At 36.6% G+C, this 19052-nt stretch overlaps 1 protein-coding gene across 2 annotated transcripts; it reads right to left on the bottom strand.

Annotated features, from left to right (window-relative positions):
• Window positions 1–866: 866 nt before the first annotated feature.
• On the bottom strand, window positions 867–11362 carry LOC109064819 (solute carrier family 25 member 39-like). Of its 2 annotated transcripts, none has more exons than XM_042725358.1 (12): window positions 11210–11362; window positions 10017–10126; window positions 9465–9524; window positions 8587–8637; window positions 7226–7335; window positions 7070–7137; window positions 6405–6529; window positions 3580–3753; window positions 3381–3490; window positions 2468–2549; window positions 2193–2276; window positions 867–1389 (listed from the first exon to the last, which is right to left on the bottom strand). In XM_042725358.1, the coding sequence occupies exons 2-12, from the start codon at window positions 10111–10113 to the stop codon at window positions 1271–1273; spliced, it is 1080 nt and encodes a 359-aa protein (XP_042581292.1). In that variant the 5' UTR covers window positions 10114–10126; window positions 11210–11362; the 3' UTR covers window positions 867–1270. The 2 variants fall into 2 exon arrangements, with proteins under 2 accessions (XP_042581292.1, XP_042581298.1); XM_042725364.1 differs by having other exon boundaries at window positions 2193–2273.
• Between the last annotated feature and the right edge of the window lie 7690 nt (window positions 11363–19052).

Below are 19052 nucleotides of genomic sequence, written 5' to 3'. Positions count from 1 at the left end.
CTTGGAAACAGAGCTCTGTGAACAGCCAGCCTCTTTGCAATGACCTTTTGTGTCTTGCCCTCCTTGTGCAAGGTGTCAATGGTCGTCTTTTGGACAACTGTCAAGTCAGCAGTCAGAGAGACCATTTAAAGGCCTTTGCAGGTGTTTTGAGTTAATTAGCTGATTAGAGTGTGGCACCATGTGTCTTCAATATTGAACCTTTTCACAATATTCAAATTTTCTGAGATACTGAATTTGGGATTTTCCTTAGTTGTCAGTTATAATCATCAAAATTAAAAGAAATAAACATTTGAAATATATCAGACTGTGTGTAATGAATGAATATAATATACAAGTTTCACTTTTTGAACGGAATTTGTGAAATAAATCTACTTTTTGATGATATTCTAATTGTATGACCAGCACCTGTATCTGCTTCATGTATAGTGTGGTAATGCACATCAAGTTGTCTTAAAATTAAACATATAAGATGAAGAATTTTTTTTAAATGTCTTTTATTAAATAAAATCTGAGAACTGTCTAATCATTTCAAGTCAGCAGTAAGTTTTACAGCAGTTCATATCTGAACTAAATGCAGTGAATGTGTAGCTAACAGGACAAGACTTAACTAGAACAATCCTTGCCTTAAAAAGGGGGCATTACATTCTCAATGCACAAAACTTGAAAAAATGTTTGTGGCTTTTGCCAAGTTCAATTACATACAAAGGACAAGTCTTATACTTAAGGTGAATCAATTATTTGCAAAAAAGAACACATTTTTTAAATTCCTTGCTTAAAATGAAGACACAGTAAAGTTCAGTTTTGAGCAGTTTATCCATTCGGCCTGAGGTTTCTTCAACATGACCAGCAGAGGCCAGCACTGTGTCTTTAATGAAAGGGACTCTAGTCATGCACTGCAGATACAACAGCCTGGATGTCACCTTCAACAGGCAGCCATTTCAATAAGTGGGGCATGATGGGGAGGTAGTGTTTCTGCCAGCATGCTTTGGTACGGTTCATTAAGGCATCACCGGGTTTATGGGGAAACTGTGCATTTATTGATGCATCATAACACAAGACTTTCATCTCAGATGCAAAGTAGTGGTTTACATCTCACAGCTTTTATTCCTTGTGCCAGTCAGTAGACATGTCACCCAACAATTAGAGTTTTTTTTTTTTCAGAGAACTAACTCAAAGCTTGGCTAAAGTCTTCGGTGTTTGCAGTAGTTGGCAAGGAGTCTCTCTCAGCTTCCTCATCGTCCTGGACAAACCTCTGGTCCTCCCGCTCATCTCAAAGTCCACATCTCGCCTGATTCAGATTACGCTCCTGAAAGAAAGTCTTCCCGAACTCATAAGTGCTGATCATGACAGCACAGGCGGGAGCAACTTTGATCACTCTTGGAAGAAAACCTGAAAAAAAGCAAAGCTGGTAATTGAATCTATACAACATGATCCCTGACTGTTTAAACAATAAAAAAAAAAAAAAAATTTTTTAAAGCTGTAGTCTGTAATTTAAGATCCAGTTTGGTCCTACACAAATCTAACAACACTGTTTTATGCATGCAACATATTATACATCCAAAATATTACCATAAACTATAATATCATATGACTATAAACTATTAAGTTATTAATCCTGACTAAGACTGCATGATATAAGAAAAACTGACATCACAATATTTTGATTTTCTGTGCTATATTGTGATATGAAAAGGTACAGGAATTTTCACCAGATGACGCAAGTAGTTATATTTGGAAAGAATAATTCAAGAATGACTAGGGAGATTATTTGGGGAGTGCATCTGCATAAAAACATACAACTACACTTTACTGTACATTTACAGTACTAATAGTTAATATCTTCATTTTCAAATGGTAAACCATCAAGCTTTTATTTTGACAGAAATACAAACAAAAATATGCGCAGCCAGCTTCAGAACACGCTGCTGAACATGAATTACACGCGTGTAAATGCCGCACTTCACTCTAAAACCAGTAGCGCATATGTTTACTGAAATAGCAGTCTGCACAATTTGACAATCGCAATATTGTCAAATATATCACAATATATATTGTTTTTATTTCAATATATCGGCAGCCCTAATCCTGACCGTCACAGAGCCAGGCCTCTTTTAACTGATGTCAATCTCTAGTTTGGCTAGTAAAGTTACAGAACTACTCTGACGTCACTATAACTAGATATTAGAGCTTACCTGCAAACAAACCCCTGTATCCCATGTCAATCCAGATATTCCTCATCATGTTCCATGTGGAGGACGGATTCTTCGCAGAGACTGCTGCCAAAGGTCAAAAAGTCATGAAATTTGATGCCTTATAAATGTAATTAAATATAGCTTAAGTAATCAGCTCCGAATTGTTTATAAAAGTGAGCCGTCACCTAATGACATCATATGTCACTCAACATGCAGGTTGTATTACTCCACTCTTTCTAATGTGTTAACAGGTGAGACTACACAAGCTGCTATACCTCCAAGAGCCTCCATTTCTCCTAACTGGATTTGCTTGCGTGTTTTCACCACATCAAATGGCAGGGTCAGAATTGCAGCAATCTGTGTCAAAAAAAAAAAGTATATTGTTGATAACCCAGGATGGTTTGAAAGACATTAATTTTTTTTACTAATACTGTTTTTTTAACCAGGTTTAAAACCAGATTTTAAAATGTCAGTAAATACATGCATAATGTCATACATATTAATTTCAACATTGATAATAATAAGAACTATTTCTTGTGCAGCATATCTGAATGATTTCTGAAGGATCATGTGACACTGAAGACTGAAGTGATTGCTGCTGAAAATTCAGCTTTACATCACAGGAATAAATTACATTTTACAATATATTCAAAGTGAAAAGATTGTAGATTGTAGTAATATTTCACAACATTTCTATTTATTAATGCATTACTTTTTTTACTGATATTTCTTAGGGAGAAAAACAAGCAAACAAACAAAAACTGTTCTTAAACATTCTATATATAATTAATTGTACACTTAATGATTATTCAGTTGTTTTATGTTCACAAATCAATTCTATTTTCACTGCAAAACCAATACATTTCAATAATGCAGTAAGAATATACAAAAAGTAACTTGACCATTAGTTAGATATCGGCTCAGTTTTACTCATGTCCTACATTCATCTGGGACAGAAGCTGACCAGGCATTTGTTCTCATGCAAAATGCCCTTATTGATAATCAGTCAGGCCAGATAAGGTATCACGCTCTATTTGTTCACATTGTTTTTTTCCTCACCGTAGCCTTATGTAATCATTCATAAAGTCCTCTATATTAATTTACAGCCATCAAATTCCTTCTTTTAACGCGTCACTTAAAGTAAAAGTCATCAGTCATATTTGGCTTTTAAGAGTATAGGCTACTCACTGCTCCTGAGACGGCCCCTGCTGTAAAACTGATGGTGAATGAGGTCTGTGGTGCCCTGTAACGCTCACACAGCTGTGCCTTCACTAGCTCATAGTTAAACCAGTACAGGGCTGAGGGGAAAACACAAAAACAGTCAAACATTGCATCTGGGGAACATCAGTTCACCATCATGCCGCCAGAGAGTGTACAGGTCACTGACCGGAAAAGGGCACGTCCCGTAGAACAGTGGGCCCCCAGCCTCTCCAAAGAGATAACCAGCCGTCCTGAGCCACAGCTGAGCGGATACACACCATCAGCTCGCTGTACGGTAGCTTGCGGGACTGCATCTTAGTCCGAACTAACTCCAGAGGGCTGATCACAGACACCGCTCCCACTGAGCAGCACAGAGAGACGTCAATAACTTGACAACAGAGATCACACCACAGCAGAAACGATCGAACAGTACACTGGGAAAAGTACAACAAAAGTATGGATGCACTGATATTAACATTCAGCGTTTTTTGTCTAAGGCATCACAATATTATAATGTACTGTAAGAAAAATATATTTTCATTTTGAGATTTGCAAAAGATTACAATTAACAGTGTATACACTACCATTCAAAAGTTTAGGGTCAGTAAGAATTTTCTTGAAAGAAATCAATACTTAATACTTTTATTCAGCAAGGATTAAATTGATCAACAGTGGTAGTAAAGACATTAATAATGTAAAAAAAAAATATATAAATTATGTTCTTTTGACCTTTCTATTTAGTATTCAATTGTTTCCAAAAAAAAAAAAATATGAAGCAGCACAACTATTTTCAACATTAAAAACATGTCAGTATATTAGAATGATTTCTGAAGAATCATGTGACACTGAATACTGTATTAATTTGCCATCACATGAATAAATTACATATGAGATATTCATAATATATTCAAATAGAAAACAGCTTTACATTTACATTTAGTCATTAAGCAGACGCTTTTATCCAAAGCGACTCACAAATGAGGACAATGGAAGCAATCAAAATGCAAAAAATGCAATCATTTTACATAATTACTGCTTTAATGTATTTTTGTTCAAATAAATGCAGCCTCAGTGCTCATTAGAGATATCTTTCAAAAACATTAAGAAATCTTTCCGATCCCAAATGTTTGAATGGTTGTGTATATATATATACTAGCTAATAATGTTAATATAATATATAAATTATCTTCAAATGAGTGTTACATGGCAGCAAATGTAACTGTCAAAACAGGGGACATGAGAAACCAATTAATATCCAAAACTGATTGATAGATTAAATTAAACACCTCTACTATCAGCCAATAACCAATATACAGTCGTGGCCAAAAGTTTTGAGAATTACATAAATATTAGTTTTCAAAAAGTTTGCTGCTAAACTGCTTTTAGATCTTTATTTCGGTTGTTTCTGTGATGTACTGAAATATAATTACAAGCACTTCATACGTTTCAAAGGCTTTTATCGACAATTACATGACATTTATGCAAAGAGTCAGTATTTGCAGTGTTGGCCCTTCTTTTTCAGGACCTCTGCAATTCGACTGGGCATGCTCTCAATCAACTTTTGGGCCAAATCCTGACTGATAGCAACCCATTCTTTCATAATAACTTCTTGGAGTTTGTCAGAATTAGTTGGTTTTTGTTTGTCCACCCGCCTCTTGAGGATTGACCACAAGTTCTCAATGGGATTAAGATCTGGGGAGTTTCCAGGCCATGGACCCAAAATTTCAACATTCTGGTCCCCGAGCCACTTAGTTATCACTTTTGCCTTATGGCAAGGTGCTCCATCGTGCTGGAAAATGCATTGTTCTTCACCAAACTGTTGTTGGATTGTTGGAAGAAGTTGCTGTTGGAGGGTGTTTTAGTACCATTCTTTATTCATGGCTGTGTTTTTGGGCAGAATTGTGAGTGAGCCCACTCCCTTGGATGAGAAGCAACCCCACACATGAATGCTGTCAGGATGCTTTACTGTTGGCATGACACAGGACTGATGGTAGCGCTCACCTTTTCTTCGCCGGACAAGCCTTTTTCCAGATGCCCCAAACAATCGGAAAGGGGCTTCATCGGAGAATATGACTTTGCCCCAGTCCTCAGCAGTCCATTCACTATACTTTCTGCAGAAGATCAATCTGTCCCTGATGTTTTTTTTTGGAGAGAAGTGGCTTCTTTGCTGCCCTTCTTGACACCAGGCCATCTTCCAAAAGTCTTCGCCTCACTGTGCGTGCAGATGCGCTCACACCTGCCTGCTGCCATTCCTGAGCAAGCTCTGCACTGGTGGGAATCCTATCCCGCAGCTGAATCCTCTTTAGTAGACGATCCTGGCGCTTGCTGGACTTTCTTGGACGCCCTGAAGCCTTCTTTACAAGAATTGAACCTCTTTCCTTGAAGTTCTTGATGAACCTATAAATTGTTGATTTAGGTGCAATCTTAGTAGCCACAATATCCTTGCCTGTGAAGCCATTTTTTATGCAACGCAATGATGGCTGCACGCGTTTCTTTGCAGGTCACCATGGTTAACAATGGAAGAACAATGATTACAAGCATCACCCTCCTTTTAAACATGTCAAGTCTGCCATTCTAACCCAATCAGCCTGACATAATGATCTCCAGCCTTGCGCTCGTCAACATTCTCACCTGAGTTAACAAGATGATTACTGAAATGATCTCAGCAGGTCCTTTAATGACAGCAATGAAATGCAGTGGAAAGGTTTTTTTGGGATTAAGTGAATTTTCATGGCAAAGAAGGACTATGCAATTCATCTGATCACTCTTCATAACATCCTGGAGTATATGCAAATTGCTATTATAAAAACTTAAGCAGCAACTTTTCCAATTTCCAATATTTATGTAATTCTCAAAACTTTTGGCCACGACTGTAGTACCCATGTATTCTGCTGTTTTTCAGAGTTATGTTTAGGGACACATATTATTATAAGATCTTCATAATACACGGTACAATACGGCAGTGTTGTAAAAGATGCTTGGATGAGACAGGACGGATAAGTTAATACTCACATCTTGCTAACCCTCCCGCTATGAGGGGGATATGGTCCCCCTGATAGCCCATGCTGTAACGCAGGAAGTCTCGCAGCTGGTCATAACAGGTGAAATAGATGACTGTGGCAGGAACCGCCATCACCCTTCAAACACAAGGGTGAACTGAAAATAACTTGTGCACTAATTACAAATGTGTGTCATTTCAAAGATTCACATTTATTCCTATTTGCTGTTTTGTCAGGTCACGCGCTCAAGTGATCTGACCCCAAAAAAGATTACAGTGAACTTGATCCAGACGTTCAATCATTAACATGTTATTTATACATTTACAAAGACAAAGGGTCATTGCTTGGACAGTAAACTGCATGACTACTGTTTTTTTATTTACATATAATGACCCTTATGCGGTAGATCACTTCAATGCACTCGAGTCATCTGTCTGAATCAGTCTACCGAATCCTTCAATCAATGATCTTTGAACCTGTCAAATAAATTATTTAATGATCTACAAGTCATTACATTAAAAAAAACACTGCACTTCAGTGCAGAATCAAAGTCAAGAGTTACAGTGCACACTTTATGAACAGACACACACAAAAAAGGACTAGACTAGATCTGTTAGCACCTGTTATGACAGCACTGTTTTTATGTAACTGTACACTGACATTATGATGCAGACTTACAGTGTGGGAGGAAGACCACTCCACAAAGACCTGAGCCCCTCATTACGAGTAATCTTTACAAATGCATCCTGACAAACAAAAAGTGAATTAATCATGAGTTTGTGTGATTACACAAACTTAGAATCACAGTTTGGAAAGATGTGAATGATGTCTCACCACGGTCCCGCTGAAGTGTGTAGGGGTTTTGTACCAGCTGGAGCAGCTTGACATATTCTGACACACATAGACATGGTCCATCAGCCCGTTACAATAGAGGAAGCATTTCCCTAAAAAGACAGACAAAATGCAGTAGCATGAATCTAATTTGGAATACTTTTCCACATTTTTTTTTTTACCAGTGGCCACAAGCACCCAAATTACGTAAGTGACTGCAGTGATCAACCATGAAAAAAAGACAACTTCTGTGTGAACTTTTATTTTCAATTTCAAAACACTTGATTTTTAATCTTGCAATTGATTATAGTAGAATTTTAAATAGAATAGGTTAAAGTTGAACACTATACATATTGTATGGGATAAAGTCAGCATGAAATGAAAAAGTCATACATTTCCTTAATGCATTTTATTGATCTGATTTGATATTGATCTGTGAACAATTCATCCATGCATAAGAGTCTTTTTAAAAACAAATTATAACTCAATCTTCCAGTGAAGTAACAGATTTCTCTTTGGTGACGTATGCTAGATTTCTCTGATCATGTAGTCCTCTTGTAGACCCTGTCCCTTTCTTACACAGAAAGCTTGCATTCAGATCTGCCTCCATCCAATCAACAACCGATGAACAGGCAATGAATAGTCACCGCCCTACATTTTTGAATTTGATTTCAATCAAATTTATGTCACAATATAGAAAGAAGAATATCTGTCACTACTTCTGTTAGCTTGCAACACTACCACAAAATAGTTACAAAAAGCAAAAGAAACAAATTGCAACCTCAATAATCTTGGATTGTTGTATTTACACACCTACAGTATAGTAACCATGTGATGCTTTGACATTGGGGTTTTTCCAATAATTTAAAAGGATTTAGCAATTAGGACTGAGGTCTTAGATAAGAGGCTCTATAAATATTAGTGACCATGACATTGACCATGCCGTGAATCCAGCTTTGGCACAAACAAGCAGTCTTCCTACTATTTCTGGATATTACACAAGACAGGTTCAAGGTAGGTCTACCTGGCATGGATTTTAGTTTGTCCTAATGGCCCTCTGCTATAAACATGCTGAATAAATATTTATATACAGCAGAGGAGATCTCTGAAATGCATTTACTGAATGCATTTTTTCAACTTGTGGTATTTTGTGCACGTTTGTCGTGTCTGTTTGCAATGTGACCTTGTGTTTAGCCCTTCAGAGATATAAGCCAAAATGTTGTCCACACTATGTGACTTAGTTGTTTTGCAGAATGTGTTTGTAATTTTTGAGTGGTAGCTAGTGAGTGTTAATGAAGCGAGCTGCTCGGCTTTGGAAGGGGCCCATGAGCACAGATAACAGTTCATGCAGTTCACATACTCACATTTTGAAGGGCGGATGACCCCAGCCCAGGGCCTTGACTCTGATGCTAGGGCTACAAGAGAGAGAGAAAAACAGCTGATAGGCCTCATGCTGCATTTTGCATTTGCTATATGTGTTACCTAAAGCTTACAGCAGGTTATTAGATATAAACTACCATTCTAACGTTTGGGGTCAGTACACTTTATTAAAAAAATTTACAAAGGAGAAATTAAACAGCTTATCCAACAAGGATGCAATAAATTGACCAAAAGTGACAAAAAGACATTTATAATGTTCTGAAAGATTTCTATTTGAAATTCTATTTGAAAAATGCTGTTTTTTTACTTTCTATTCACCAAAGAATCCTTAAAAAAAATCACAATTTCCACTTAAAAATTAAGCAGCGCAACTCTTTTCAACATTTATAATATTATAATTGATAAATGTCATTTTAGCACCAAATCAGCATATTAGAATGATTTCTGAAGGATCATGTGACTCTGAAGCCTGACAAATTAAGCTTTGCCATCGGAGGAATAAATAACATTTAAACACTGGAGTGCTATCAAAACTTTGCTTTGCTTGGATAATGACCGACCCAACATACAACCCAGTGGGGTACGTTTGGGGCAGGACTGGGTTTAGCAAGCACTGGCAAACAAGGGTGTTTTTAAGAATCCAGTTTGGAATCAGTCACTATTTTCACTATTCTGGTGATGCTATTAGCACAAACAAATATTCACTTCAGCTTTAAGAGACACATTTCAGCTAAAAACGTAAGTGGAGCATAAAAAAACATGGATGTTGAACTGGTGTGACTTGTATCATGTCTAGAATAAATGCATGAAGTTCACTGTTCAATCATCAGTCTGTGAAAACTGAAGAATGTAATATCTGTACCTTGATAGAGGGGAGTTTGCTGGGCTTGAAGTCTGATCTTCACTACATCCAATGGTGTGACTGCAGAGAGAGAGAGAGAGAAAGAGAAAAAGTACAATTTTGTCTTAATTTTAATACAAGTTTCCAATGTCAAATTTAACTCACGGTCAACTCAGTTACTATATGAACACATGATAATATTCCTTAAATTCAGTATCATACCAAAGTTTGAGGTCAATAAGTTTTTTTTATGTTTTTGAAAGTCATCACTTAAGCTAACCAAAGAAACATTTGAAAACAATAATATTGTGAAATATTATTACAATTTAAAATAACTCAGTTTCTTATTACTATCATTTTTGATCACATTTTGGTCACTTTTAAACATTTGAATGCATCTTTGATGAATAAAAGTTGTTGTTTTTTTTTCAACTGACCGACCACATACTTGAAGGATAGTGTGTGTGCATTAAGAATAATCATTATTTTTTCCCACACACAAAGAGCTAAAATCAGACAAAAGCAGGAAATGATATCACAAACTTGTTGTGATTGTGCTGATTTTTTCCTCACCAAAAAGAGATGTTAGTACAGCCCCAGTGCCAGACGCCAGCATCTGCTGCACAGGTGTAATAGCAGCCGAAGACCTGGCTGCAGGCCCCTCCCCCATCCTGCCGGCCCACCTGAAAAACAGAAAAAACAAGTCTGCTGCATGTCTCAGTACAGACACAGATGTCTAGATCAGTGTTGTTTTCATGGTCCTGTTTTTTAACTCCCACCACCAGCGAGACCTACTGACCTCCTCAATCCTCTGAATAACAACGTAATGTCATCTGCTCTTAAATAATGACATTTATGCAAACATGGATGCAGATATTAAGAGAAAGCAACTGCTAGAGGGGGTGATGATCATAACGGCGAAGCACAGTGTACTGATATCTTATCTACTGAGCACCAACCGTGGGTGGGTCACCCTCCCCGTACCCTATACTAGTCCTGCAGAAGCCAGTAAACTACTTTACTAGAAACAATTCAGCGTGAGACTTCGACTGACACAAAGAGTGCAGTATATACATAAAAACAGGATTGTTGAGACATTAAAAAAACTGGATAATATCCACTTTGAAAATAATCAGAAACAAATTTGTAGACCTTACTAAATTATGACAATCTTAACTCTGGTTAATTCAGACAATGCCTTGGTCAATTAGGCTAATAGTAATAGTCATAATTTCTAATCGATTTTTTTTTTCCTTATCTTCTGATATACAGTAAAATATTTTACTGAACAACATTTCAGGCATATTAGATATCTTAGAAAAAATAATTAGAAATAATAATATGCCTGAAAATGTTATGACTACTATGTTTAAGCCAAAGAACGCCAGCAATAATTCAAAAACAAAGAACAAAACGTGCTGTCAAACACTAGTGACGGAAGTTGATCATCAGATCATGGGTAGCTACAGTTTTGCCTGTCCAGAAAAAAAAACGGATTATATCTGGCCTGGTTACTACTGTTAAATACAAATAAAATGAAACGATTGTACATCATGATGGTGATTAGATAACCCTCGATTACCTGTGCGGTAACGACTCTCTTCCATCAGTCTAGTTTTTATTAACTTAGTTGTACGCTGATCGCATTAAACTCAATGGCGCAAAATGGCACATTGTATACAGAGCAGTGCTATCTATTCGGTGCTTTTGAGGCTAATGGAGCAGAAGGGTCGGATAATTCGGGAGTAATAGGACAGATAACTCACCTTTTGTCTAAACCGGAGGTTTTTCGTGCATCGGCTCAGTTCGTGTCATTCTGAAGCGAGACTCTCCATCGCCGTGCTGCAGTCGGAGCGTCTCACCGCGCACAGCAGCAGCGCAGCGGGTGTACATGAAAAACACTGCGCCCCTGGCGGCCGGTCTGGAGCCAAATACACCAACGCTTAGGGGTTGTTTTTGTCACGAAGAGAGAAAACTGTAGCAAGTCGTGTCACCCTTAGTCTAGGCAGTGAGAACTGTATAATAGAAGTGATTAGATGTAAATTTAACGCACTTATTTAAAATTTCAGGATGTCTGCTATCAACTGAAAACAGACAGCATACCATAGAGCCATGATATATATATATATATATATATATATATATATATACACACACACACTTCTAAAAAAAAATAACTTACATAAGATTTACATAATAGTTTAAACTACGAACATAGAGTTTATATAAGATGAATATATATATATATATATTTATATGTAATATAAATCATATATAAATATGTGTCTGTATATATTTAAGAAATATTTACATGTATATGTATATATATATATATATATATATATATATATATATATATATATATATATATATATTCATCTTTATATATGATTTATATTTATATATATAAATAACTCATCTATGTTCATAGTTTAAACTATATGTGTATATGTGTAAATATGTGTAAACAAACTTTTATTTTGGATGCGATTCATCGCGATTAATCGATTTGACAGCACTATATAGATAGATAGATAGATAGATAGATAGATAGATAGATAGATAGATAGATAGATAGATTCCTATAGTACACTGTAAGCCCACTGAGGTGTATGCCAGGACATCCACTATCCAGCGAGAGTCTACACTCTAAAAAACGCTGGGTTGTTTTTTCAACCCAAATGCTGGGTTGAGACCGCTAGGTAGGACATTTGGTTGTTTTAACCCAAGTTTGGGTTGAAAATTGGTCTTGATCATAACCCAGCGGCGCTGGGTTGTGAACGCGGACGTGAAGGAGAGCACGCACGTCACGGAAATCGTACGTCTCCAGTGCGAGAAGCCGCCATTTTCTCAGCGTGAAAGAAGCGAGAAGCGAGTGAAAGACATTACGGTAAGTAACGATTCAAAATGTAAAATTATCGTTTATTGTTTACCCGGTTTTATGAAAGGCGGAATGTTTTATGAAAGGCGGAAACAAAAGAGTTTAACGTTAACATATATAGAAACATACGCGGACGCGGTTTTCGCCTCAGAAACGGAGGTCTTAACGGCCTCCTTTAACGTTACTGAACGGAACACGTACTTTTAATATAACGTCCGTGAGTGTCTTATGTCATATTTACATAATATTTTACAATATCTGCACTTTTTGAGGTGTTAATAGACGGTTATGGTTACGGTTACACTCATGTTATTTTGTTATGTTATTTTTCGCGGTTAAACTGAATGTGCGTTAGTTTCCTAAAGGAAACCGCGTTATGTAATAAAGACTAGTATGATGATTTTGAGGCTGTTGAAGTGGTAATTGTTAAAAGTATTTTTTACATGTAATATTTCAGACTTGTTGAGCTCGTGTCTTCATTGTCCCCGCGCCGAGAGTTAAAGACACCTGCTCTTGTGAGGAGTCACGGACTGTGTGAGGAGGAGGCGTGTTCTCCGCTTCTTCTGAAGAGAGGGACAGACGGGTTTAAGGCAAGTGAACTTCAGAATTATAATTTCTTATTTTTTTTTTACTAAGACTAAAATAATGTTTGTTTTTGTAGATGTTGAAAGCCAGAGACATAGGAGAGCATCATTCTTTTGAGATTTATGTAAGTTATTTTTAGCAAAATTAATGTTTCTGTTGTCTCCTGTCTCTTTACTTCACATTTTGATGCAACAGCAGTATGATTACATGTTCATATTTTAGTGAAACCAGTGATGTCCCTTTTTTCTTTGCAGAATTCAAGCTAACTTTGGAGTTAAGGACACAGAAGTCTGCTTGTGTGAGGAGGAGGCGGTGTTCTCAGCTTCTTCTGAAGAGAGGGAAAGACAGTTTAAGGCAAGTGAACTTCATAATTTCATAATATCAGTTATCAGTTGTTTTCTTTTACTAAGAGTAAAATAATGTTTTGTTTTTTGTTTTTGTAGATGTTGAAAGCCAGAGACATAGGTGAGCATCATTCTTTTGAGATTTATGTAAGTTATTTTTAGCAAAATTAATGTTTCTGTTGTCTCCTGTCTCTTTACTTCACATTTTTAACATTTTGATGCAACAACAGTGTGTCATTTTATTAAAACCATCGATGTCTGTTTTTCATTGCAGAACTCAAACCAACTTTGGAGTTGTCTGATTTGGAGAGTCATCATTCTTGGTCTTCCCTCTTAAGGGAATAGTTCACACAAAAAATCATTTACTTGCCCTCATGTCATTCCAAACCTATACGACTTTTGTCTGTCTTTAGAATACAAATGAATATATTTTGAATTTTCTCAGATTTTTGTTAATCCATTGAGAGTCTAGATAGTCAGTATTTTCAAACCTCATAAATACAGAGTTATTGTAGAAGTAATCCATTCTGATATTTATATATGATTAAATCTTAAATTATATGATAGCAAACATGTATGTTCAAAATAAAATATTGGTCTCCCAGACTTGCAATGGAGGACAAAAATTAATAGAATATTAAATATATTTATTTGTGTTCCAAAAATTAGCAGAGTTTGTATGGGTCTGGAACAACATGGGGGAGTAAATTATGACCATTTTCATTTTTTGGTGGACTAACCCTTTGAAGAGCAGCCCTCAACGTACATGTACATTTGTGAGGTATGTGTGAATGTTTCAGTAAAGTAGCTTTCTGAAAGAAATATATTTATTCAAACAATATCACATGCCCTCACACTGGTGCTGCCATTATAGCATTCTCGAGCGCTGACATTAAACAACCACACAAAGTGTTGAAACTTTAAAACAGATTATTTACCTCTCCTTACTGATGTGATTACACCTCTATCTGAAAATGGATAGTTTAATTAAATGTTTTATTTTTTCAAATGTGTTTCTCTTTTTAGGCCACTGATGAAGAGCAGGTGGTGATTGGGATGAATGCTGGTCAAAGAAGAGAATGTCCTTTCCCTAAACTGATGCAACAGAGGTTTTAAAGGAGGAGGCTGCCGTGGATGATGTAAAAGATGTCACATGTGCTGATGGGGCTTCTCCATGACTACATCAGTTATGCTAAAGAGATCATGAAAGTTGACAGTGATGCATGATCTGTATTCATGGACTGTGAAACAAACTGTAAGTGTATAATTTGTAAAAAAAATGTTAAATGCTTGTTCTGTGTTGTTTAGTAAAAGAGTTTACACTGTCATTCATACACATGCTCACATTCTTTCTCACACACACACACACACACACACACACACGCGCGTCTGTTAAATGTAATAATACCAGTGTTAATGTTGTGGTTTATTTGTGTACTGTAATGCTAGAATAGTTAGTAAAGAACTTAACTAATTGTACATTTATTGTATAATAGTGTGTTCGTATATTTTTATACAATATGTAAAATTTACCAAAGTCCAATTTGATCTTAAAAGTTATATTCAACAAATGTTCAATGCTTTATTTATGAACTCTGTAGCTGTTAATGCCATACTTTTCTGCATTTCTTCTTACATGCATGTTACTTTTTGACTTTTCTCTTGTTTTTAATAAATATTTACCTACTATTTGTGTGTAAAAGTGATTTTTAAAATGAACAAAATTTGTAGGTTTAATGCCTAGCTCAATTTGGGTTCATTTTAGCCTAGCAATGCACTGTTTCCCACAGCCTCAATTAGTGGCGGCACTCCGCAAGTTCATTTTCTGCCAGCAGGAGGCGCTTTAAGAGCGGGAGAGATACAGGATTCTCCGGTAACGGCTACAAAGCGCTGAGCTCACAAACGCTGCCTTATCAAGCATTACGTGCATAATGGAACATTTTCTAAATACAGTCGGTTTCCTTCTGAAATACAGTGATAAAAAAACACCCGCTCTGGTTTTTAAAACCCTGCAAAGTAGTAATTTTAAACCATAAAAAAAAGCAACCCAGCATGCTGGGTTAAACATACTAACCCAACTGGTTGGGTTAAAATAACCCAGCGTTGGGTTCGTCCCTTTTTGACCCAGCGCTGGGTTGCCAAAATAACCCAAATTGGGTTGTTTTCAACCCAGCAGTTTTTAGAGTGTATGCTTCGTAACCGACAGCTCTTTAGACCGGCCTCCGAAGCACACAAAGAGATGCTCTGAGTGTCTAAACAGGCCAGAGCACTCAACATACACTCTAAGAGCCCGCACCAGGCAGAGTGGATTGGGACCCTTCTCTTCCTCTGAATTGGGAAGAGCTATAAGGGTGATGACTTGCTCTAAACAGAGTTTGCACATTGATAGCCGTATCTTGGTTTAAGGACGACTCTACAGTCGTTAGGCCCAAACTCATGCATGAAGCACTGACTGACGGTGCTTGCAAGTCACACACTCACTTGACCGATGCTAAAGCCAAAAGGAGGGCAGTCTTCAGTGACAGGGGATGTAAATCATCTGACTGGAGTGGCTAAAAGGACTATAGATGAGTCCCAGATAGGCACAGTATGAGGACAGGGCAGATTCAATCTCCAAGCTCCCTTCAGAAACTTAATGACAAGGTCATTTCTGCCAGACTGACCATTTAAGGGTGTAAGTGTCTCGTTAATGGGGCTCTAACCTCCAAAATGGTATTAGTCACACTCGCGGGGAGTTGCTTTATAAAGACACCTGGTGAGGAGCCAAACATGAAGGCTCCACTGCTCTGGTTGCCAAATCATGCCTCTCGCTTGAGAAAGGAGGTCTGTCTTCAGTGGCCAGGGGTCAACTTGGGGAATCGCATCTGATTCCTCCAGAGTGGGGCCACCAGGAGGACCAAATATCACGAAAGTGAACAAATCAGGCTCCAGTATGAGAGTAAACAGGAGTTTACCCCATTAGCATGTAATGCAACACTCTTTCCCTTATCTCAGGGAAGGTTATGTTAGTAACCGGAGCGTTCCTTTGTAATCACTAAAAACTCACTCGCTTCAGTTCATCGCGATCTCACAAAGTTCCATAACAATAATCAATGAAACTCTCTACCCCGCACAATAAATCTATTATCTATTATCTTATCTATCTATATTATTTGCATCATGTCTATGTCTACACTTTGTTACAATAAGAGGGCTCACGAATGTGCAGGAAAAATATCCGGCATTTTGAGGGGTGAGTGAATTCAGACCAACTTGAACACAATGGCCAATCAGAGGTGTTCAAGAAATCAACAAATATGTCTGTGTGTGATTGGCTATGATGCTCAATGGTGCAAAACACGTTGTAAATAGAAACTTTTAAAGCTTTCAGGAGCACAAATACAAATAAGCACTGCCGTTTACCATGTTTTGCCAGGATCATATTATTAGTTTCAACTGAGCGTGCTCTTGATTTCTTTGAGGGTGCTTTTCACACGTTTTTTTTTTTCTTATTAGCATGCCTATTATTAACATATTGGCTGTTTATTAGTACTTATATAGCACATTCTGCATGACCATATTCTACATCCTTAGTCCTATCCAATACCTAAACTTAACAACTACATTACTATTAATAAGCTGCAAATTAGGAGTTTATTGAGCAAAAGTCATAGTTAATGGTTGGTTCATAGCGAGAAATGGACTTTAAAATAAAGTGTGACCCATGAGTCTCACGATAAATGCAGCCCTTAGCTTAACAGGGAAATATAATATGCTTCTTCCTAGCAGTTTCCCCAAACACAAGAAGATAAAAAATTACCAAACTGTGAGATTCATTTCTTCGTTAATACATCATTTTGTTGGAAGAATCCTTAATAGTTTTCTTTAAATGTTGTTTGCCTTTCCATATACCTCAGATTCTTATGAAATTTGGCACCCCACTTCAGATTTTTCAAGGAGACCAATGCCATCTCAGACCAAGGTCCTTGACCAAAGTTGTCAAAACTTTAGGGTCAAGTAAAAACTACATAGTTTTATACACTGGCGATTCAAAGTAGGGCTGCACGATTATGACAAAAATGACAATTGTGGATTATTCCCTCGAAATTGTAATTACAATTATTATGATTATCACAATTTTCAATGAATGATCTTTATACCATTGTTTAATGCAACTGCATGCCATATTTTTATATGAAAATAAACGAGCTGAAAACAGTCTAACTGAAAAACTTTTAGTGCTTTTCAATAGTATTAAGCCTCAAATGTCAACCATACATCAGATTGGTTTCTTCTTTAAATTATATAAAAAGAAGTAAAATATGAATGGTATTATATAGTGTTATACTAAAACTAAAATTAAAACAATGGAAAAACCCTTAAGATAACATGTAGAAAGAAAAAAAAGGCATCTTCAGCACACAAAATAACACAAGTGGACTTTGAATGATTAATTGCCGCTTTAAACGATTATGTAATTGTTGCATCCATAATTGTAATCGCGATTAGAAATTTGATTAATTGTGCAGCACTATTTCAAAGTTAAAAATATATTTTTAGACCCAGATAACTTGCTTTGACAAAATTAATTTCCCTGGTCATGTATAAAATTGACAAAGAACAAAAAGCATTAAACAAAATAACTTTTTTTGTGTGTTCATCAGATTAAAGAACATAACATAGTTTAGGATGGAAATACAGCTTTCCCATCATCAGTCATGACTATAAACAAATTCACTTTTACATAATATTCAGTTACAACCCATCAAAATACACAGAACATGAACAAAGGCTTGTTTTCAGCCATGCAACCTCAAGAGGTTTATTAAGAGGTTTCCTTCTGAAGTCCTGAGAGATCACTTCCCTCACACTAGCATGCAATAAACTAATTAACATTATAAGCTTGTCTTGTTTTTACATGCAGAGAGCAATCACAATCCAGGGGTGTATTCCAGAAAGGAGGTTTAAGATACTCTGAGTTAAAACTTGAACTCTGAGTAGACTTACCCTGAGATGGGAAGCTCTGTGAGTTTTCAGTTTAAGAACAGCTGAACTGAGATGACCAAATAAATTTAACAGCTGTGGTGGTGGTTATGGCGAATATCTCGAACTATTTCCATCTGGCATCCTTCCATCCCATACAGTAATAAGCTTCATTTTCGACGGGTTTGTGCTCAGGAAACTACACAAATATTATAAGAAAGAGTGTGAGAGCGAGACACGCTTTCCTTGCCGTTCTGCACCCGTTATATAGAAAACTACCATTTAAAAATGGTACAGCTCAAATAAATATGCATGCGGATATGGCTAAAAAATAAATAAAAATCCTCTCTCGATGTAGCCTAAATGTGACTCCTTATTAATTTTGAATTATGTAGGCTCATCATCTAGAGGATTCAGTATAAGAGGACATGGCATTTTTTTGTCACATTCTGAGTGTCTGCATGATGAAAATATGTGCAGTGAATGAAACTGCACTGCAAAAAATGCTTTTACTTATTTTTGTCTTCTTGTTTCCAGTCAAAATAAAGATTCTTAAATCAAGATACATTTTCTACAAAAATGACACAAGTCATTTTATATATATATATATACAGTGCCCTCCATAAGCATTGGAACAGTAAAGACAAAATTGTTCTGTTTGCTGTGGAGTCAAGAAATCTGTAAATATGATTAAAAGATGATTATGAGACAAAACTACAGTCACATTTTATTATTGGGTGATTCAACATAAAGATGTTTTACAAGCTAAGAAGATCAGCACTTTTAGAGTTTCATCTCCCTATCTGATGTGAGCATAAGTATTGGAACAGTTGCCTC

Source organism: Cyprinus carpio, chromosome A3 (genome assembly GCF_018340385.1).
Source record: "Cyprinus carpio isolate SPL01 chromosome A3, ASM1834038v1, whole genome shotgun sequence".
Lineage (NCBI taxonomy): Eukaryota > Metazoa > Chordata > Actinopteri > Cypriniformes > Cyprinidae > Cyprinus > Cyprinus carpio.
This window is presented reverse-complemented; position numbering and strand designations above follow the sequence as displayed.